A 22,865-nucleotide genomic window follows, 5' to 3' on the forward strand; every position below is an offset into this window, starting at 1 on the left:
CTAGCGAAGGCGCGCCCGCCGCACCGTTCGCCGCCGTAGCCGCCCGCTTCGCTGCACAGTTTCAGCAGACAGAAGTCTCCCGTGGCTTTCGGACAACGTAGGGGCTCTGACCTTCCCCTAAGCGCCGCACCAAAAGGCGAAAAGTGCACTTTGCGCGCTGGCCCGCTACATTGACAAGGCGGGTCTCCTCAGACGCTTTTGACAGCAGTCCACTTCCTCGTATTGTGCCCGCCAGCGCTGACACAAAGCCCGTGCGCCCCCACTTCGGATGCCAGCAGACCCGCTGCCCCCCTCGCACCGCCGTGCGTTGACCCCGTGCTGTTCGTGCCCTCTCCCTTCGTCAGTTTCCCCCGACCAGACCCGTTTTCTACTCTGTCTCTTTTCTCCCCCTTTCCCCCCTCCCCATGTGCCGCGCAGCGAAGGTGATCTCTAAATAGAGAGAGACAGTTGCACGCGCTGCACAGAACTATTTCCAACAAGAATAGAATCACAGAAGAGAGAAACTTATGCCGCTGCCTTTGCGCTTCCCTCTCTTTGTTGAGGCCCTTGACAAAAAAAAAAAACGAAACCTTAAGAGGACATAAAACTTTACAACGGTAGATAAAACTGCCTTTTCATGCTCTGAGCAGCCAAGTTGAGGAAAAGACAGCGTCTGTAGCTGACTCGAAAATTCAACTAAACTCATTTCATGGAGCTTGTTTTTACTAAAAAACACAGTAAAGGCATCTTCCATGGCCTTTACAGCAGTTGACAAGCTCTGGCTGGGGTACACTAGGCCCCCATTGTCAAAATGGCTAGTAAAGTACGAAGCGGCGTCGGCACTTGCTTCTCTTTGCACTGTCGCTTTGGCTTTGACATCTTTTTTGTGCAGTCACATGTAGCTCGTTTAGTGGTGGACACGGGAAAAAAACAATCGAGAGCTCAGTGCATGATTTGACTACACGGTGAAAGCACGCAGAACGGATACACGCACGCACAGAACGCGCGCACAAAACCGACGAAATCACCACAGAACTGCTCGGAGGAGCGGATGCGTCGACTTTCATGTGCAAGGAGCCACACAGGACAACATACACTGCACCTCAGTCAACAAAATTTCGTGCACAAGCAGGTTAATCGCGCACGCACAAGACCAGGTCGCTGCCTTCCGAAGCGAGAAAACCGCGTCGTCTGCTGCGGCAGCACCCTCCCGACAAGCAGCGCCCTCTGCCGCCATCGGTGGGCTTTCATTGCAAACGGTGCCACCTGCTCCCATTGCGCAGCGCTGGCGCTCGGCACACTAGCCAGTATATTCTAGGCACTGTAGTATCTGTCTCATATATCGTTGGACACCTGAACCGTGCCGTATGGGAAGAAGGGATAAGGGAGGGAGTGAAAGAGGAAAGGAATAGGTGCCGTAGTGGAGGGCTCCGGAATAATTTCGACCACCTGGGGATCTTTAACGTGCACTGACATCGCGCAGCACACGGGCGCCTTAGCGTTTTTCCTCCATAAAAACGCAGCCGCCGCGGTCGGGTTCGAACCCGGGAACTCCGGATCAGTAGTCGAGCGCCCTAACCACTGAGCCACCGCGGCGGGTCGCCATTAAGTCCGCCACTTTGCAATATGGGACGGCCTGCTTTACCGCCGCAACTATACCTTTCCGATAGCCGCACGAAATTTGCGCCTCTTTCCACACCGACCCCCAGTGCGCTCATGCCGGTGTGGTCAAGACCTACACACGCCATCGATTCTGCTTCTACTGGCGGGGAATGTACCACTTCATTCATCAATACGTTCGCCCCTGCCCAGAATGCCAATGTCACAAAACCCCTCCTCACCGTTCCACTGCAGCCCTTGCGTAGCCCCACGCGCCCATTCGACCGCGTCGGCATCGGTCTCTACGGTCCTCTTCCTATCACTACTGCTGGCCACCGCTGGGTCATCGTGGCGGTAGATCGTGCACCTCACGCGCTACGCAGAAACCTCATCCTTGCCATCCACGTCTGCGCAAGACGTTGTGTCTTTCATCCTCCATTATTTCGTTCTGCGCCATGGTTGCCCTAAGGAAATTCTGAGCGACCAGGGCCGCGTATTTCCCCCAGACACCGTCGAAGCACTCCTTCGACAATGCCGCATCGCTCACCGCTCTGCAACGGCCAACCACCCTCAAACAAATGGCACGACTGACCGCACATTGAGCGATGTGCTGGCGATGTATACGTTGCATCTGACCACTCAATTTGGGACCATATTCCCCCCTTTGTTAGATACGCTGACAATACTGCCACACAAAGCACAACTGGCTACTCTCCGTTATTCCTTCTTTATGGCCGCGAGCTCACCTGAACCATGGATACCGTGCTTCCGTATCTCGTGAGGCACTGTTTCCCTCTCCCCTGATACAAGAATTTGTCTCAGGCCCCCACAAACAGTCCTGGCTAAGGAACTAGACGCGGTTTTATGCAGTGTGGAAAATGCAAGAACCAGCATGGACGTGAGTGAGTGAGTACTATCCACAGGACATAGCTGGTGGCCTAGGGTTCACGACAACAAAACACTGAGAATGATCTGCTACAACTAGAGCCCTCGGTAGCAAAAAGCAGTTTATACGGCTAAGAACGATTTGCTTCAAACAGACCAACACATCTCCATCTACATATTGCACACTTTAGCTCAATATTAAAGGAAACATAGCCATCCTACGATGACGGAGATGCAATCGTGCGCGGGATAAGAATATGGCATTCAGATACCAGGCACATCGCAATGTCGTGTCATGCGAATACAGGTTACGGCATGGGTCATGGAAGGAAGACACGTTTGAATGTCCTGCGCATAGACGTTCCAATAGCGTGAGCGCAAATCTGCCGTCCACCGTGAGAATAACAGCTAATTTTCACGCGCAAAGCACGCGGAGGAGCAGCCATGGTGTTTCGTGAGCCTTTACACACGGAGCTCCTTACGAAGCGGGGTAAACGCTCTGTCCCTGCTAGCGCGAACTACGACCGACTGATGTGAGTTAAAGAACGACACCATGGCGCATAGACTTCCCTCGCTGCTGCCTCTCACCGTGCGCGCGCTGCGGCGATCGCTCGGCACCGCGCCCGCGCTGACCGGCGCGCCGCGATTCTTGTGCCTCCTTCACACGCCGCGGTCGTTGCTTCGCCCGAACACCGTCGCCTGCAGCGCGCTGTCCCGGAGGTTCATCGAGGACGAAGCGGCGCACAAGGCGGCGGCGCCGCGGAAACTGGACCAGTCGGACGGGGAGGAATGGACGACCATCTTCCACTACCCGCACATCAAGGCTCTCCGAATGCTCTGTCGTGTCAAGATCTACCAGTGCGTATTGACTTTCGCCGTAGCACCGCCGCTCTTAGTGGCCGACTACATGGAGTGGACGTCGCGAAGCATGAACGTGATGCTCCTGTCCGTCACGTTGTCGGCGAGCATCGTGCTCTTCCTGACGGGCTACCTTGCCGAGCGCGTTATCGGGATCATGTACGTCAACAAGGACTGCACGAAACTGCGCGTCGCCCACCTGACTTTCTGGGGCAGCCGGGAGGACCACGTGTACGACACGTCCGACGTGGTCGAGTTCGCCGACTCGGGCCAGGTGTGGGGATCGTGGTACCTCCAACTGCACCGGTACAGCGCCCCGAATGACCCCCTCCTGGTGTCGCTCAAGCACGGCGGAATAGTGGACAGGGAACGGTTTGAGAAGGTGTTCGGCCGGGACCTGGCCAGGTTTCGGTGACACCGTGCTATATGGCCTAAAGTTTTTCTGTGCGATTCAACTTTCCTAGCGGTGTGATTCAACTTGCCTGGTGATGTAGTTCAGCTTCCCTAGTGACCCTACTGCGAAGCTTGGGGTCACGGGCGGCAGCAGCAGTCCTTCCTCGAACTTGCAAATTTCTTGCATCCAGAGTTGAAGAAAAAAAAAGTAAAAAGCTGGGAATGTTGTCCGTTTATTATGCAGGTGCAGAAGGATTGAAATGCGCAGTAGACTGCATCAAGGTGCTACAGTTGCTGTTAACATGGTCTGACAGCAATTTCGCCAGTTGGATGCAGTTTCCTTGCAGTAGCATTGGTGGCAAAGGATGCAGTTTAAGCATCCGCTTGTGCTGTAACCGTAGCAGGGTATCGGTTGGTTCTGCTATGAAAGAAAGCACTGCGGAGAGCTGAGTAGCTTTTAACAAAAGTTACATGGTAAAACGCAGCATTCCGTGTGGGCGACGTACTTCTGAAACTGAAAAAGAAATTACGGAGGGCACTTAAAAAGACTGCTCACGTGATCTAAATGCGAAAGTATTGTCTCATCGATTGCTCTGTTGGGAGGTTCATTAAAGGTTTCTTTCTAATGATGCACCTACAGTCTTAAGGAAACGCATACACTAGGTTAATTCGCCAAGAAGTAACGTGGTTTTGCAGCCAATGGGTTGCATGCTCGCCTTGCAATTTGATGGTGCTTTGCTCAATTCCCTGCAACCTTGGAAGAAATTAACTTTTTTCTTCTTTGCTATCGACGTCACTAGCTTATGGTGTCATCCAAGAGCATGGTGATGTCACTGAGGAATTTCATGCCATGGACGCTGTCAGCTGACAGCTTTTATGTTAAGGACGTACATGCTTTTGCATTAATGTTCATGCGTACAAAAGCTAGTGCACATCGTTTACAAAAGTTTAAAAGTTTTGACGTCGTTGTTCACTCCAGCGAGTGCTTAGGCAGGCATGGGCAGTTTTAGGATGATCACATGCAGGATGACTTACCTGTAAATAGAATGAAAACAAATTTTGTTTCAAGAGTGTAGCGCTGTATAAGTGAGCTGACAGTACATAATACTTGCAGCTCTGTATTTCTGGTCAGCTAGAAAGCACATGAACCAATCTCTCTAGATAAGAAGAATTAACTTTCCAAACATGACCATATGTGCTAAATGTAGTAGGAGGCAGCTTCTGCCTACATGAAGCATGCATTGCTGCTTTGTGAGGGAGACATGTTGCTTCTAGCACGCATGCTTTTATTTCCACTTCCTGCCAGTGACACAACTGAAAGACAAATTTCTCACACATTCCAGCCTTTTTATTTTGCTTGTATAAACACTGTGTGATGTGTCTAACTGCCATGCAAACCCAGTGCCATCATAGGATCTGAAAGTTCACACAAGTGTACTGCAGAAAAATTACTAAAACACTGTTTCTGCGGAGCCACTCATCAAGTCTTCCCCAATTGGCGGAAGCCTCGGAAGGATTTGACTGCAAAGTGGAAGCCCCACACATAACATAGCTGCACACCAGGCAGGTTGTACTGCTTGTGTAACGCATATCAAACCTTTTGTCAGTCATCATCATCATCAGCCTGGCTACGCCCACTGCAGGGCAAAGGCCTCTCCCATTTCCTTTCAATTAACCCTGTCCTTTGCCAGCTGCGCCCACCCTATGCCTGCTAACTTACTAATCTCGCCCACCCACCTAACTTTCTGGCGCCCCCTGCTACGCTTGCCTTCTTTTGGAATCCACTCCGTTACCCTTAAGGACCAGCAGTTATCTTGCCTTCGCATTACGTGCCCGGCCCAAACCCATTTCTTCCGCTTGATTTCGACTAGGATGTCATTAGCGTGCGTTTGTTCCCTCACCCACTCTGCCCGCTTCCGATCTCTTAACGTTACACCTATCATTTTTCTTTCCATGGCTCGCTGTGTTGTCCTTAACTTAAGCTGAACCCTTTTCGTTAGCCTCCACGTTTCTGTCCCGTAGGTAAGTACCGGTAGGATACAGCTGCTGTGCACTTTTCTCTTAAGGGATATTGGTAAACTGCCATTCATGATCTGAGAGAACCTGCCGCATATGCTCGCCACCCCATTCTTCTAGTCATTTCCCTCTTATCATCCTGATCAGTGGCTACTAGCCTCCCCAAGTAGGCGTGTTCCCTTACCACGTCCAGCACCTCACTACCAAATGTGAACTGCTGTTCTCTTGTGAGACTGTTCAACATTAATTTGGTTTTTTGCATGTTAATTTTAAGACCTGCTGTTGTGCTCTGCTTGCCTAACTCATTTATCATGCCTTGCAGCCCATCTCCTGAGTGACTTAGCAAGGCAATGTCATCAGCGAATTGCAAATCACTTAGGTATTCTGTATTAAATCTTATCCCCAATTCTGGCCTCGGAACACCTCAAGTAAACAGGCGGTGAACAGCATTAGCAAGACCGTGTCTTCCTGCCTGACAGACACCCTTCTTTATTTTATAGGTGACTCTATGAAAGACTACGGTAGCTATGCAGTTAGATATCTTCCAGTATATTTTCACATAAGACTCTTCTACACCCTGATGTACGACTGCTGAAGTTTCCACTGAGTCAAATGATTTCTCATAATCAATGAACGCTATATATAGAGGTTGGCTATATTCTGTGCATTTCTCTATCACCTGACTGGCGAATATGGCCTATTGTTGAGTATCCTTTAAGAAAGCCTGCCTGATAATTTGGTTGGTTGAAGTCTAAGGCTGTTCTGATTCTATTTGAGATCACCTTAGTAAATACCCTGCAGGCAACGGGCAGTAAGCTGATTGGTCTGTAATTTTTCAAGTCCTTGACATCTTTCTTAGGAATTAAGATAATGTTAGCGTTCTTCCAAGCTGTCGAGGTCATAAGGCATTGCGCATACAGGGTGGCTAGTTTTTCTAGCACAATCTCCCCTCTGTCCTTCAAGGGATGTACTGATCCGCACCAGCTGCCTTCCCCCTTTGCATTGCTCCTAAGGTCGTGTTTACTTCCTCTTTCGTTACTGGCGAGATGCCCCACTGCTGTGCGTTACTGTCCCTCTCACTAACGTTCCGATTGCATTGGCTACTGTATAGATTTGTGTGGAACTCTTCTGCTACTTAAACTGTCTTATCCATATTGCTAATGACATTTCCCTCCTCATCTCAATGCACACATATCGTTACCTATGCCTAGTTTCCTATTCACTGCTTTAGGTTACCTCTGTTCTTTAGAGCATGCTCGATTTTCTCCATGTTAAACTTCTTTATGTTGGCTATGTTGCGTTTATTAGCTTTGATAGCTCTGCCAGTCCTATTCTGTCCGTAGGGTTAGACACTTTCATGCTTTGTGGTTTCGTAATCAGATTTTCGTCGTCTCCCGAGATAGCTTGCCTGTATACGTCATGTTTAGATTTAACATAATCAATGGTTTGATGAAAATTCGTCTGGTCAGGCAATGGATTAAAGGAAAAAGGTAAGTGCAACCATTCCTTACGTGCAGGGAATCAGCGAGGCACTATCGCGTGTGTTTTCAAAATATGACATGCGTATTGCGCACAACCCAACCAGCAAGCTCTGTAACCAACTCATGAACGCGAAAGACAAACTGCCGGTTGAAGCATTTCCAGGTGTCATCTACCGGATCCCATGTGCTGATTGCCCCCAGGTTTAGGTTGGCGAAATGGGAAAGTTCCCCAGAAGGCGTAATTAACGACCACAAACGTGACGTAAGAAATAATCACACGACGAATGCCACTGCCCAGCATGTGCAAGAGCATGCTCACACGATTGACTGGGACCACGCCACTGTCATCGCAAGGGAAAGGAACATGTCATCTCAGCAGCTGATGGAATCTCTAATCATCCAATCGACACCAGCTACCATAAACCGGATGCAAGGAACCATACCACCCATCTACGCACGCTTTTTACACTACGTGCTGCGACGATTTCTTGTCCCGCGCAGCGATCAAGGAACCTGTTCGGAAACGTCTTGAACTTCATGGCTTGGTTAGCGACCGCATTCCTTTACAACAAATTTAGATTTACTAGACATGCAGCGAGACAAAACAGTTGCCCTACAAAGCAGCCATGGTACACAGCGTCATGTAATAAAACCTGTCGTCGTGGCTTCTGGTTGCTGTCCTCTCAGGTCATGGGTTCAAGTCAGTCATGGGAGCCCTCCACCATGGCATCCTTCGCAGCCAGGGTCGCTTTGGGAAGTTAAACCGCATACACCATACCATACCACATCATAACGACAATCAATAATGGCAGCAGCAAAAATCTGAGCAAAGGTGTTAACCCCACAGCAAATATCACTTGAAAGGTAACATATTTCCTTTCGTGGCATTTGCATTTGCACAAGAATCGCACATGTTAGGAGCAACTACGTTGTCAAGCTCGCTAGTGATTACACTGTCTGAGATGGATTTCCTGTTGTTCATTTCGGTTTCTTTCACTGTTGAGGAAAAAACATTACAAACAACAGGTATACTCAAATTCAGGAGCACATTCGAGTTAACTGGTCTGAGACTTACAGCGTGTGAAATAGCAAATGTATGACACCATAGACTTTATGGACATTGACTGGGACCAAGCCAGCAGTTCGAATTATCGGGATTTCCGAATTAACGGCAGTCCAGTTTAAGAATTTTTAAGATGTACCTCACCCTGCCAGGCATGCAGTCACGCAAAGGCTCCAGTTTAATTTCACCTGCCTACAGTTCTTACTACACACCAGTGTCCTCCAGAGTGGGCACTGCTAGACGGTTCAATGGCCTCGTGTACTTCTTGCTTGAAGCCTTTCATTTTTTACTAGTTTCGTAAATTATGTGTAGCTTTAGATAATTTTGTAGCAGGCGATTTGAATGACACGAACAAGGCCATTTCCAGAGGGTGCTGTGGGTTGATTAATAATGAAAAGAGCAGAGTTTTTCAGCGACAGCTGTTAGTGAGAACACTCGAGAGCTGCGGCGTTGGCGTAGATGTCCGCACAATGAGGTTGCCGGGGTGGGTAAGAGGAGATACTGGAGTGACGCATACAGGCAGTAGACGGGGGAGCACTGCACTGCAGAGGTGCAGCGCATACAGTGATGAATCAGGCAGCACTACAATGCAGTGCAGTTGGAAAAGATGAGGCACTGTGTCACAAAAAAAGGGCACAGTTTGACAGCTCTCACTGGGTTCTCGCACCACGTGGCAGAGCGCGAACGTTAGTGCTTTTTCAAGACAACAGAGACACGAATGAACACTACCTCTGTCACATTTCTTTTATTGCTCCACCGGCAAATATTAGCCCTTCGACAGCAGCTTCTTCAAATGCCTGCTCCTTTCTTACAGGGCACAAACTGAACTGTTTTGTTTACTGATGCTTGTTTGTCAACATCCAACAAACACTCAAGTATTAGCAAGCACTGAACAACAGAGTAAAGAGGTTCTTCCACAGGTCATAAGGAAAGTACATTGTAGTGCTTGCCTCGCGCATCACATCTCGCAAAGTGCTGTTCATTCAAACATCAAAAAGAGAAAAAAAAAAACTGTTTTCTACCCAAGCAACAAAAATGTTAGAGAAAAAATAAAGTAAAAACATGAATGTGCACTTCACAGCAGCCATCATCGTCGCAATAACCAGCAACAAGACAATGGTGGCCGCATGTCCCCACGAATAAAATTTTCGGTCAGCCCTCTTCTTCACGTCATGTTGAAAAGCACAATGTGCAACAATCAAAGTGGCCAGAAATCCATCCGCAGCCCGAGCCATGTTTCTCGTACAACCAGCGACACAATTTGCAGCCAAGACACATGTAGCGTACGCACGAAACACTGCTGTGTGTGCCAACTCCTCCACTTCAAACTTGCACCCATCCTTGTGGCGTTTTAAGGACTTTCCGCGTCGCACTTCTTGGGAATTTGCACCAGCTGCTCTCCCATTGACTGGACAAAAGAAGCTATCCCGGCCATGTAACCTTGCAGGCGTTGCAATCTAGCAGCCAAGAAAGCTGGACTGCAGCAGGTTGTCTTCTGATCGGATTTTAATCCAGCTCCTCGGGCTGGACCTCGGCATGTGCTGAGGATGCCGATGCCGCATTCGCTTGTGATGTTGATGTGCTCTGATCGTCGTCTTCCAGTCCTCCCAATAATGTCTGGATCAGGTTACCTGGAAGAAGATTTTCACACGAGTGAAATGGAAACAAATGAATTCAAAAGCACCACATGACCCATATATTGCCTGGGTCCCCCCTGTGCCAAACACAGTCAAGCTGAGTAAACTCAACCTAGTCACATGGAAAATGCCTAGGAATCTGCAGCAAATTAAACCTCCATAACCTTCAATAAACAGCAGTCTGCACTGAAAGGCCTAATCAGTACTCTTTTGCACACAGTCATTTGCACAGACAACTGCAAACGGAGCCCAACCTTTATTGTGTCGATATGGTTTCTTCTACCTTCCTGCAATTCCGCAAAAAATTGCGGATTTGAGTATTTTTTACAGAATTGTGTTTTAGCAGCAGCGTTATTTTGATATGCTGTTATTACAACAGCAAGGACAACAAAACAATAGGAACGTGGTTAATTATACAGTATTGTGCATTTTTATCGTGAAGACTTTCAAAAATTTTCTCGCCTCAACCGCTAGCTCGTTTGGGGTCAAGCTGCACACAGAGCTTGCGTATTATAGTAACTTTTGTATCGTAGCAACTTACTTAGCTGACCCATGCATGATCCGTAAACGTGATCGTCTGCGTCAAGATAGGCGAACCGAAACCCGCAACCTTCAGCGAAACCCGTTTCGCTGAAGGGCGGCAGTGGTGCCATCTGTTTTCTGCAGTGGAAAGCGTCACGACAAGGCGCCGAGGCGAGCGTTGCAAACAATATTCTTTGAAAGGAAAGCCTCGTTAAATCAGTTGTTCTGATATTTTTTTCCGCTCAGTTAGCCGAAAATGTTGGAAGCGCTTCAGTTGAAGTAGACGAAATGGCTGGAACGGCATATTCAAAGGGCCTGCACTTTTTGCAACGCTTGCCTCAACGCCTTGTTGTGACGCTTTCCACTGCAGAAAACAGACGGTGCCACTGCCGCTTTTCAGCAAAAAAACAGCGTTTGCAGGTTTTGGTTCACCAATCTCAACGCAGACAATTACGTTTTCGCATCATGTACGGCTAAACTAAGAAAGTACCGTTGTAAAACTTACTACGATACAAAAGTTACCATAATAGGCAAGCTCTGTGTGCAGTTTCACCGCAAACGAGCCAGCAGTTGAGGCGGAGAAATTTTTGAAAGTCTTGACGATAATAATGCACAATACTGTATCATTTAAACCCTCTCGAAAGCTAGAATCTGGCAACGAACAAAGTTTGCTGATGCCCTGACATGCTTGATCCCCCATCAGCTCAAGCAAGCTTGCGCATCAAGTGCCAAGGCTTTGGCAGCAATGCGTTCACACCCTTCTATGAGAACAGTCATGAGCTTCAGCTCACTGCATGCTTCATGAAAGAAAGTTGTCCTGTTATCAGCAGCTACACACACATGCTCTCCTTGCCCCAAAACCAACATGTCATTCACTCCATCGACACACCTCCAGCATGCAGCTTTTGCACAGGCACCCCCCCCAGAAGACCCTTGTGGGCACTCTAGCTGTTCCTCCCCGTGCCCAGCTGCCAGCTTCTGCTGGTGCGCCGTTCATGGAAGATCGCAGCCAGCGCTGGACTTCTGAATAAAAAGGACCATCCTAATCAGTGAAAATCCACTATAATAACGTTTCACCTCTCTCTCCCTGTCATCATATTGGTCATTGTCCACAGCCACAGGTGTGGACAACGATGAGGACGAAGTGCTGATTGCTCCTTGCTGTTTCTTCTCGTTATGTTATTGGTGGATGTGCGGGATAACCACAACAGCCAAGACAGAACTCCGCAGCGCACTCCTTGAGCGAAGTTGTTTAACCATGCCACTCGAAGGGGATGCTGCACCGGCACCTGTGACCCCGAAAGTTGCCACTGCTCACTCACGCGACTCTGGGACCTTCTGTGGGGCAGACAGTGTCGACGTGAAGGACTGCCTCACAATGTATGCGCATGTCAGCACTTCATCCTCATCGTTGTCCACACCTACAGCTGTGACAACAGTAGCGGCAAAATCTTTTTTTTTTGCTTTGAGTAATGTGCAGAATCCACCCTGGGGGCTTCCCCTTGTTGTGTAACTGGGCTGTCCAGAAACGAAAGTGACTCGCAGGCGGGTTCCATACTTTTGTAAGGCTGCATCCTGCTTGTGGCAAGCAGTCGCTGCACAAGGTGGGGAATTGTGCACCAAGGCATAATCAGAGAAATCATGAAGTAGCTGTGTGGGCATTGTGTCAAACAAGTGCCACTTTTCAAGCACAGAGAATACCGTATTTACTCAAATCTAACGCGCACCTTTTTTCCGATAGATCGTGTCCAAAAATTGGGTGCGCGCTAGAATCGAGTACGACACTAAATCTCCGATATCATATCGCCATCGGCATTTCAAAATGGCCGCCTCGTACGCACTTCGAGCCTAGCTGTCTATGCCTAGCCAGCCTAGCTGCAGTAGCGTCCTCCTCGTGCTTAGTCTACCCGTTTTCTGCGTTTGATCTACCAGCATGGACGTGCCGACAGCGAAGATACGTCGAGTTCATCATGATGCCGCATTTAAAAGGAAAGTCATCATGCGTGCAGAGACGGACGGAAATCGGGCCACATCACGCGCATTCGGAGTTCCAGAAACATGCGTGCGGGCAGGCGCAAGCAGAAGGAAAAGATTTTCGCCGGCAAGGCTACACGAAAGGGTTTCAGTGGACCGAAGCAAGGCCGGTTCGCCGAAATAGAAGAGCGGCTCGCAGAATACGTGCAAGAGCAGCGAGCGGTGCAGCGGCCAGTGACGACTGATCTGCTCAAAGTCCGGGCGATGCAGTTAGCCCTACAAACGGGGCTCATGCGGAGCGACTTCAAAGCGAGCAGGTGCTGGCTGTCAAATTTTATGAAGAGAAAAGGGTTTTCTCTTCGAAGGCGGACGGGGATATGCCAGAAGTTGCCCGAGGAGTATGAAGAAAAGCTGCACAGTTTTCAGTGGTACGTTTTGAATTTGCGCCGCAGAAACGGCTACCATCTCGGCCAGATTGGAAATGCCGATCAGACATCGCTCTACTTCGACATGCCTGCCACCACAACTGTTGAAAAGAAGGGGGCGAAGCAAGTGCGCGTGTTGTCTTCCGGCCACGAAAAACACGCGTCACCGCAATGCTTTGTTGCACCGCGGATGGACACAAGCTGCCCCCGTATCTTATATTCAGACGCAAGACGCTCCCGAAAGGAATCGTGTTTCCGAGTGGCGTGATTGTGCGTGCAAATGAAAAAGGTTGCATGACGACGGACTTGGTCGCCGACTGGATCGATCACGTCTGGCGCAAGAGACCCGGCGGCAGTTTTGGGCCTGCGTGCGATGCTTGTGCTTGACGCGTTCAGGTACCATCTCGACGAACGCATCAAGGACAAGCTCGCTGCATGCAACACCGACCTTGTCGTGATACCCGGCGGCATGACATCGCAGATCCAACCGCTCGATGTTTGTTTAAACAAGTCGGTAAAAGACAGGATTCGGGCGCTCTACACCGAATGGCTTGTGAATGGCAGCCATGAATTCACTCCCAGCAACAGAATTAAGCGTCCCTCGCTGCAAGACTTCACTGAATGGGCGAAAGATGCGTGGTGCACGATACCGTCTGCCATGGTCAGCAAGGCCTTTAAAAAATGTGGTATATCGAATGCCATGGACGGCACCGAGGATGAAATGCTTTGGTCCGTCGACAGTGATAAGGAGTTGCCTGACAGCGACAACGAGTGAAAACAATCTTGGCAAGATAAGCCGTTTCCTTTTGTGTGTGTGTGTGTTTTATTATCGCAACTTTAGCGCATCGAGATTAAACCTTTGTTTTTCCAAACGAGACAAAGTTGTATTAGTGTATGAAAGCGTGAGGTGTGTGGTACTTTTTTTTTTTTTTGCGAAGGAAAACGGTTTTGCGTTACAATCAAGGAGCTTATTTTGGGGGGGGGGGGGTCACGAAAAACGGGTGCGCGTTACAATCGAGGGCGCGTTAGATTCAAGTAAATACGGTACCAAGCATTCCACATGGCACTGAACTGCAACAGCCATTTTTCATTTGAAAGAATGCATTGTCCCGAGTACACCACTCGAGTTTTGTTTAAACCTCATGTGTGAGCCATTCTCTGGTGCCTGTTGTCCAGACAGGTGAGGAGGTGACTGGCATCATCTAGAGGCATGGCAGTTAGCTCGTTTTGATCCGTGGCGCTTTCTCTTGCCCATAATGCCAAAATGTGTTTCAAACGCACTGAGTTACACAACGGTACACAATAGGCATCACTTCTGCTCCCGACAGTACATTTGGAGTAAATGAGGGAGGTTTAAAAAGTAAACCTAGACATTAATATGCTGTGCGTGTTACATGTCCCACCAAATATTGCAGATCTTTCGTCATGACTTCACAGAACTCTGAATTTCTCACTGCAGAAAATAAGAGGCATTATTATTGTACTTACACCTGTTGCTTATGCTTTCATCAGGGAACACATCGAAGGATAACCGAAATGCCAAAAGCAGCTGTCTCGCACACAAACTTAAGGCCATCTGCTCAGCAAGTTACGAAGCTTCCTACAAAAACAAGAATACTTCAAGCAAACGGTTAATGCATAAATAGTATGTAACAGCAATATAAACCAAGATCAATATGCAATGTTTGGCTTGCTGCATGCTCTCTCTATATCAGGGGTACACCAATGTAAACTACTGGCTAGAGGTGGCTCAGCGGTCATGATGCTCGGCTGCTGACCCAAATGACGCAAGTTTGATCTTGGCCGCGGCAGTCTCATTTCAATGGAGGTGAAATGCTGGAGGCTCGTGTACAGCGCAATGTCAGTGCACGTCAAAGAACTCCAGGTGGTCGCAATTATTTCCAGAGCCCACCACTACGGCATCCCTCATTGCCCAAGTTGCTTTGAGACGTGAAACCTCATTTTAAACAATGAACATGTCTAGTGACTACAATGAAGTATGAATGCATTTTATGCACTGAGGCCCTCATGCTAACAGTGATACGTGACCACCTGCTCAGTTCACATTTCACAAAGTGCTTTAAGGTGAAACATGAACCATGCAAAAGCTGCACAAGAAGAAGAATGGAGAAATGTGGGACAGTGTCCGTCTTAATAGGGTGGAACTTTGGGCTTGTTGGTGCATCACTTTTGAAAAAGACATAGTGCGTGAATGTCTTTTTCAAAAGTGTCCGTCTGCTTGATGACTTGGAAGCATTAATTCTGCACACTAATAGTTTGCTATTTTCAGATTAATTTTTCAAGCTCCCCCTATCATCATCATCATCATCAGAGCAAAGGCCCCTCTCTCCAATTAATCCTGTCTTGTGCCAGTTGCAGCCACCCTACCCTTGCACCTGTTGTCCAGTACCAGCTGCGGCCTCCTTATCGTATCGTATCCCTGCAAACTTCTTTTATCTCATCCACCCACCTACCCTTCTGCCGCCCCCTGCTATGCTTACCTTCTCGTTATCGAGTCTGTTACCCATAAAGACCACCAGTTTCTTGCCTTTGCATTACATGCCCTGCCCAGGGCCATTTCTTCCTCTTGATTTTGACTAGGATGTCATTCACCTGCATTTGTTCCCTCACCCACTCCGCCCTTTTCCTGTCTCTTACACCTTATCATTTTTCATTCCATATCTTGCTGCGTTGTCCTTAACTTAAGATGAACCCTTTTTGTTAGCCTCCACGTTTCTGCCTCACAGGTGAGTACCGGTAACATTCAGCAGTTACAGTGAAAGCTCGTTAATTCACAACTCGTTAATTCGAAATTTTGGATAATTCGAGATAGTCATCGTGGTCCGGTTCGCAGTGCATAGAAGTCTATGCGCGTAACAGCTCGTCAATTCACTCAAAAATTGGTGCCGCCACCCATAATTCGAACTGCGCGCTGGCAAGCACCGCTGTTGAAAACCATTGTTGGAAGCTTTCACGGCAGAACGATAGATGCCACAACCATCGGGGCGCCGCTAGGGTGCTGGAACAAGTACTAACCAGTCTTTCCTGCCGCGACTGATTCGAGGAACGACGTTTTAGTGTTTTAGCCTTCATTTTGCACGCCGCTTGCTGTGAGCTTGTGTCCGCGAGATGTGTTCGCGTGGGAAATACCGCGCCAAGACTGTGAAGGAGAAAGTGGCGATTTTACGCGAGGGGGACGAACGGAAGGCCAGCAAAGTGGAAATCGCGAAAAAGCACGGGATTTCACCAAGCACGTTGTCGACCTACGTCCGAAATAGGAAGGCCATCGAGGATGCCTACGAAGCCGAAGATTTCGCCAGCAACAGAAAAAGGCTCCGATTAGCCAAGTATCCGGAAATTGAGACCGCTGTGATCACGTGGGTGAAGGAAATGAGAAGCGCAGACATTCCACTGAGCGGCCCAATTATCATGGCGAAGGCTGCCGATTTCGCCTTGCGCACGAATGTGGAAGATTTTGTCGCCTCTGAAGGATGGTTTCACCGCTTTCGAGACAGACATAACCTTGTCTTCCGGGTGTTGTCCGGAGAAGCCAAAGAAGTGGACGCTAGAAGACCGAGTGACTACGGTAGCCCTCAGAGAGAAGAAGCAGAAGATGATAACAGATTGTTTTGCTACATAAATGTTTTTCATGTCCTCCGGGCATCAAACGCATCCATTTTTGCTCACTTTCATTAGTTCGAATTTTGGTTAATTCGAACTGGCCTGGCGGCCCTGTGGAATTCGAATTAACGAGCTTTTACTCTATATACTTTTCTTTTGAGGGAGATTGGTAACCTGCTATTGATGATCTGAGTGAACCTGCCATATGCTCTCCACCCCATTCTTATTCTTGTAGTTTTTTCCTTCTCATGGTCCGGATCAGCTGTCACTACCTGCCCTAAGTAGACGAATTCCTTTACCAGTTCCAGCACCTCATTGCCAATTGTGAACTGCTGTTCCTTTCTGCGACTGTTGAACAGTACTTTTGTTTTCTGCAATTATTTTTTAGACCTATCGTTCTGCTCTTTCTGTTTAGGTCACTGATCATGCTTTGCATTTCATCTCCTGAGTGACTCAGCGAGGCAATGTCATCAGCGAATCGCAGATTAAGTAGGTATTCTCCATTATGAACTCCTATCCCCAAATGTACCCAATCCAGGCTTCTGAGTACCTCCTGTAAACAGGTGGTGAATAGCATTGGCAAGATTGTGTCTCCGCACCCGACGCCCTTCCTTATTGTAATTGTACTGGTGATTTTATGGAGGGCTATGGTGGCTGTGCATCCATTAAAGATATCTTCCAGTATTTTTACATAAGGCTCATCTACACTCTGATTCCATATGCTAGCATGACTGCTTAGGTTCCGACGGAGTCAAATGCTTTCTCCTAATCTATGACGGCTACAGTAAAATCTCGTTACTACGAACATCAGATTAACGAAATTTTCAGATTTACGAATTTTTTTTAAATCCCCGCCAAAATGCCTATACTTTCAATGTAAAAAACTTTCAGTACTACGAATTTCAAATTACCGAATATTTCAGAATAACGTATGTAATTCAATCTCGCATTCGTCGCAAGACGCTTCGTTATTACGAAGTTCCGTACCAAATCCCTGAAGCTGACGCCGGTCATCATCATCCGAAGCATCAGCTATGCGCTGGGGAACTCGTTGCAACGGATGCAGCCCCAGCGGTATCGCCATCAAGAGAGTGTCGCGTTGAATGAATATAGGCTAGGCGGCGCAAGTTGCCGCCCGATACAAAGGTTAAGGCCATTATCATCCATCCAGCGTGTGGTCACATACTGCGCAGTAGTCTTAAGCCTGTTCAGATCAGTGTCACCACGTCGACAGCGAACGTTAGGATTTGCAGAGTTATCGGCGCTGTGATTGTGTTGTGCATTAGCTTTGCTGACACTGAGTTCTCCTGGCCCCCGCTTTAAAAAGAAGCGACGCCAGTTTTCGCTTAAAGAAAAAGCGGACATTCTGTCGCAGCTGCTGGAAAAAAGCAAGCGGGCTTGTGCAGGGAGCTTGACATTACACCGTCAACAATGGCAACGATGCTCAAAGATCGGGACAAGATCATAAAACTATATCGAGAGTCGCAGCTGGCTCCCTCAAGAAAACGTCTGCGGCTGGGCAACTACCGTGGACAGCGACTTATGTGGACAGCGACTTTCGAATTATGTGGATAGCGACAGCGCGGCTCGCCACCGAAGACATCGTGAATCAAGTGCGTGAGCAAGAAAAATGTAGTAGCGACGAAGACGATGCCGACACTGGAGCAGCGCACGAAGAGGAAGAGATTGTTTCCTGCTCGGATGTCCTAGTCTTTCTAGAGAAGACCCGATCATTCCTCGGGCGCTGCAAAGATGTCCCCGATGACGTGCACAGGAAGGTCAAGGATGTGGAGGCGTTCGTCCTGCAGCGCTTGTCGTCTACTCGCCAGAAGAAGATAAGACTTCTTCAAGCAATAAATTGTAGTTAAACTGTGCCCAGCGTTATCGTTTATTATTTACTTACCAACACGTAAATCTGCTGCAAAGGTACGCAATTTTAGTTCTTGTGATGCATTACTGACATGAAAATAATGGTTTTTCAGTACTACGATATTTCAAAATAACGATCTAAATTCGGCGGTCCCGTGAAGTTCGTTGTAACGAGATTCTACTGTACATATATGGGTTGGTTATATTCTGCGCATTTCTCTATCACCTGATCGATAAAGTGAATATAATCTATTATGGAATATCCTTTATGAAAGCCTGCCTGATCATTTGGTTGATTGAAGTATAAGTTAAAGACGCAAAATGGAAAATAAAGTTTTACACGCGTGTAATACGAGTGACGAAAGCTCAGAGAAGACATTTATTCAAATCGCATCCCGCACTTCACTTCAATCACTTTCATCTTCAGCAGCGCTTTCTTCGGACATTTCTTTGTCCCACAAATCATCCCAAATGTACTCATCTTCCGTGCCATCGAGGGCGTTCGAGATGCCACACTTCTTAAAAGAACGACGCACAAGATCTTCTGGGATGGTCGCCCACGTGTCCACGATCCATTTGCACAGCGTGGCTGGCAATGCCCGCTTCAGCCGCCCGGTCCGCGTCACTGCAGGCTCACCTGAGCGCATCCACTCTGCGTAGCACCGCTTGACTGATTCCTTGATGGATTTTTTAACACAGACACCAAGAGGCTGCAGTTGTGAGGTCATCCCACTCGGTGTCACGACGAGTTCACTGCCGCAGTTGTGTAGCAGCCTCTTGACCGAGTCGGCCAAATGGCAACGAAACGCATCCAGCACAAGGATGGATGGCAGAGACAACAGTGCATCAGGTCGCCTACGCCACACGGACTTTACCCAGTCCAAGAGTAGATCCTCATTCATCCACCCTTTCTCATCACATCTCACGAACATTTTTCGGCAGCTCCTCACCTTTCGGCATTGTTTTCCTCTTGAAGATCACGTAAGGGGGGAGCTTGAGGCCATCTGCCGTGCATGATAACATGACTGTAACTTGCGTCTTCTTGTTGCCAGTGGACCGGATGCTAACTTGTTTAGGCCCCTTCTCGTGCACGGTGAGGGGCGACGGCATGTCCAGGTAAACCGGCACCTGATCAGCATTGCCTATTTGGCCCAACAGAAAGTTTTTTGACTTGCGCAAAGAAATAACATGGCACTGAAAACTCACAAGCAGCTCCTCACAGCTTCTGTGAAATCGAGATCCGCCGGCGTAGTGAAAAGCCAGCACGGCACATGTAGCGATGGATCCAGTGCTTGCTAGCTTTGAAGACAGAGCGCGGTATCCCTTTTTCTTTTGAAAGCTCTCTAGCTTTTGCCTACATAAGCTCCATGCTCACAGCTAGATGCGCGGCTCACTGTTGCCGTACGAACTCCGTCAGGCCAAGTTCAATTTCTGGAATGCGCCATTCTTCGTGCCGCGAAAATTGTCGCGTTCCGCTGCATGCGAAAAGGGCTTCTTTCAGTCGTCGCCATCAACAAACGCTTTCCTCGATGACACCAAACTGTCTCCCGGCCGCACTGTTGCCTATGTTCCGTGCCGAGTACTGTATTAAAGGCCCTGATATCTTGCTCCCAAAAAAACATCCACTTCACAAAAAGCGGCTTAAATGCGAGCACCCCCCGGCACATCCAATGAGTCAACAACAAAGAAACGACATCGCGACGTCGTTTGTCGACAGTAACGAAGCCAAGCCGTAGCCACACGCCAATATCAAAGCCAAGCCACAGCCATGCTGCAATAAGAAACCAAAACTTCGAGCAACTTCGAAAATTTTTGTTCGGATCCACGAATAGTATGAGGCGGAGATTTAGGATGCTAATTATAGGAAAATTATAAGCGGGAAATTATGAGAAAATTATATAATTACTATAATTATTATTATATAAATTGTAAAAATATAATTATAAATTGTAAGCGTATTATAAGCGGGTTTTTGGTACCTTATAGACAATGTACAGCAAGCTAATCAGTCTGTAATTTTTCAAGTCCTTGACATCTCCTTTCTTATCGATTAAGACGATGTTAGCATTCTTCCAAGCTTCTGGCATGCTCAAGGTCATAATGCATTGCATATACACCCACAGTCATTCAACAGATCTGCTGATACCTGATCCTTGTCAGCTGCTTTCCTTCATGGCATTGCTCCTAAGGCTTTCTTTGCTTCCTCTTTTGTCACTGGTGGGATGTCCCATTACTGTGTGTTACTGCCTCTCTCATTTATGTCCTCATTACATTGGTTACTGTACAGATTTGTGTATTCTTTGACTAATTAAACTATCTTATCCATATTGCTAATGACACTGCCCTCTTGGTCTCTTAACGCATACATCTGATTTTTGCCTATGCCTAGTTTCTTCTTCCCCACTTTCAGGCTACCTCCGTTCTTTAGAGCATGCTCAATTCTGTCCACAATAAATTTCTTTATGTCGGTTACCTTGTGCGTATTGATTAAATCTGATAGATCTTCCAGTTCTATTCTGTGTGCGGAGATGCTTTCATGCTTTGGCATTTCATGATCAGATCTTTTGTCTCTGAGAGGGCTTGCCGGTATCCTGTCAAACCGTCCTACTGTCTTTTTCTACTGCGCACTCCGTAGTGATAGCTGTGCGATTATTGTTCATTGCTTGAACATTAAGGTTGTCGTCCTCAATTAAAGCCGAATATCTGTTCTGAAGCATTCTACTTTCCCTCTTATCGCCAACTTGTTAATGGGTTTCTGCTTCACTAGCTTCTTCTGTTCCCGTTTCAAGTTTCGACTTATTCGCACGCTCGACTACTATACAAGCTATTTAATGAAGGCAGAGGAGACCAAGAGAAATACCAGCTGATTTCATGTGATGCACTTGAAAAAGTATCAAAATTTAAAACGCTTACATTAGAATATCGGTGATACGAATCTCACTGGAATGTGTTCATTCATTCATAAAGCATGGGAAGTGTGCTCACAAAAATAGATTTACAGCTGATGAAACTTATTTGAAGCCTCAATGCTTGTCGTGCATACTACATGACTAGCGATCACAGAGTCGACAATGTGCAGGTTGCACCACTCGTGTGTGTGGGTGTGGCTCCTACATTCGTATCATCAGCAGAGACACGGAAGAATATTCGGAATGTCCAAAAATTTTGCACACTGCACACATGGCATTTTGGCCAAGCAATTTTACGAATTCGCATCATACTGAAATTCATATCAGCTGTGTTTATATCACTGAGGTTCTACGGCACATATTTAGAAACACCCACAGCAAAGTTCACAATCCTTCATCCGCAAATCTCGGTGTTTCAATCTCACTCAATTTACAAGAGTTCCGTAATTTGGCTTAGTAATTCCATAATTGCACACCTGCCTCCATCATACCAATCAGCTTGTGCATGCTGGCTGCGTGCAAGCTGATTGCCTTATGCTAAATCTCTTTACTGATGTACGCCACCGTGCTGATCACGGTGCGTGCACACTGTGGGTACCGCGGCCGCAGGCCCCTGGCAGGTAAGATCTGGGCACTGCGCTTCCGCCTGCTTTCATCTGTTGCTGCGAGCATGCGCAGTGTGGATAAGCATACGTACAGGAGCACAGGCACGTGGTGTGGAGTTGGGGCTTTGGTTGCGCACGTGCCGCGGTGCCATCACATAGGAGTTACGCCGAAGCGAAACCAAACACAGCAAGAGTTACAAAACATCATTCGCTCGAGACAAATATTTTACTATTTAACCGAATATTTGAACTGACGAAATATGCACACACGCCTACGCAATGCAAATTTGCATCTAAGTACCATTTTGCGGTGCACTTTCATGCACGATGTGTTGTTATGGTTTAGTTTTAACCAATCTTACTGTGCTCAGATTAATGGCAGACAAATTACCTGAATCATTTGTCACCTCCCTCCTTTACTTCTTTTCGAGTGTTGCTGTTTGTTTGCTTGCCATGTACTGTGAATGTAGAGCGATGAGGAAGAAAGGAAAGAGCAGAGAGAGACAGAACAGAGAAGACAAGACCCACCGAACATGCCCTGTGGCTTTGGGGGTGGCGGGAGGCCGAAGAAGAGCTGGCCAATTTTGTCCAGGTACTGCGGGTAGCTGGGGTCCCGGCTGATGGTCGGCTGGTACTGCTCACACAGCACCGTGAACACCGCCAGCTTGCGGCTGCATTGCACAACACAGCACATGAGGGGTGGGGGAAACTTCAGCTACGGCAGTGCCGCGATGCAGCGACTGATATTTCACACTGGTTGCAGATTTGATTCCGCCAGTTTCAGTAGCGATCATGCTCAACACACCTGCTGTACCCAGATCAGGGTGCTAGTCATGTAATGAAAAAATAATTGGCGCAAAACAAAGCTTTCCAAACAGCTTGCGAACACAAACCATTGACCTGGGCCAGTGTTCCAGCTTGTGAGTCGTTTGAAAATGTCCCTTTCAGTGACATCTGATCAGCCTGAAAGTGAATGAGCCGCCACATCCACTTCCGGCATTTTGGCCAATCAGGGGTCGCTGAAAGCAT

At 47.8% G+C, this 22,865-nt stretch overlaps 2 protein-coding genes across 2 annotated transcripts in view; one reads left to right on the forward strand and one right to left on the reverse strand.

The window, feature by feature from the left end:
• The first annotated feature begins 2,876 nt into the window (after positions 1 to 2,876).
• On the forward strand, positions 2,877 to 3,953 carry LOC144102070 (transmembrane protein 186). The gene has a single exon (XM_077635347.1). The coding sequence runs from the start codon at positions 3,017 to 3,019 to the stop codon at positions 3,734 to 3,736; it is 720 nt and encodes a 239-aa protein (XP_077491473.1). The 5' UTR covers positions 2,877 to 3,016; the 3' UTR covers positions 3,737 to 3,953.
• A 5,040-nt stretch (positions 3,954 to 8,993) lies between these two features.
• Positions 8,994 to 22,865, reverse strand: part of LOC144102069 (Golgi to ER traffic protein 4 homolog) — a 28,667-nt gene continuing 14,795 nt past the window's right edge. Inside the window, exons 6-7 of the mRNA XM_077635346.1 lie at positions 22,365 to 22,507; positions 8,994 to 9,905 (exon numbers count right to left, since the gene is read on the reverse strand). Of these exons, the coding sequence (XP_077491472.1) occupies positions 9,781 to 9,905; positions 22,365 to 22,507 (268 nt within the window). The 3' untranslated portion in view covers positions 8,994 to 9,780. The remainder of the gene's footprint in view (positions 9,906 to 22,364; positions 22,508 to 22,865) is intronic.

Source organism: Amblyomma americanum, chromosome 8 (assembly GCF_052857255.1).
Source record: "Amblyomma americanum isolate KBUSLIRL-KWMA chromosome 8, ASM5285725v1, whole genome shotgun sequence".
NCBI classification, from domain to species: domain Eukaryota; kingdom Metazoa; phylum Arthropoda; class Arachnida; order Ixodida; family Ixodidae; genus Amblyomma; species Amblyomma americanum.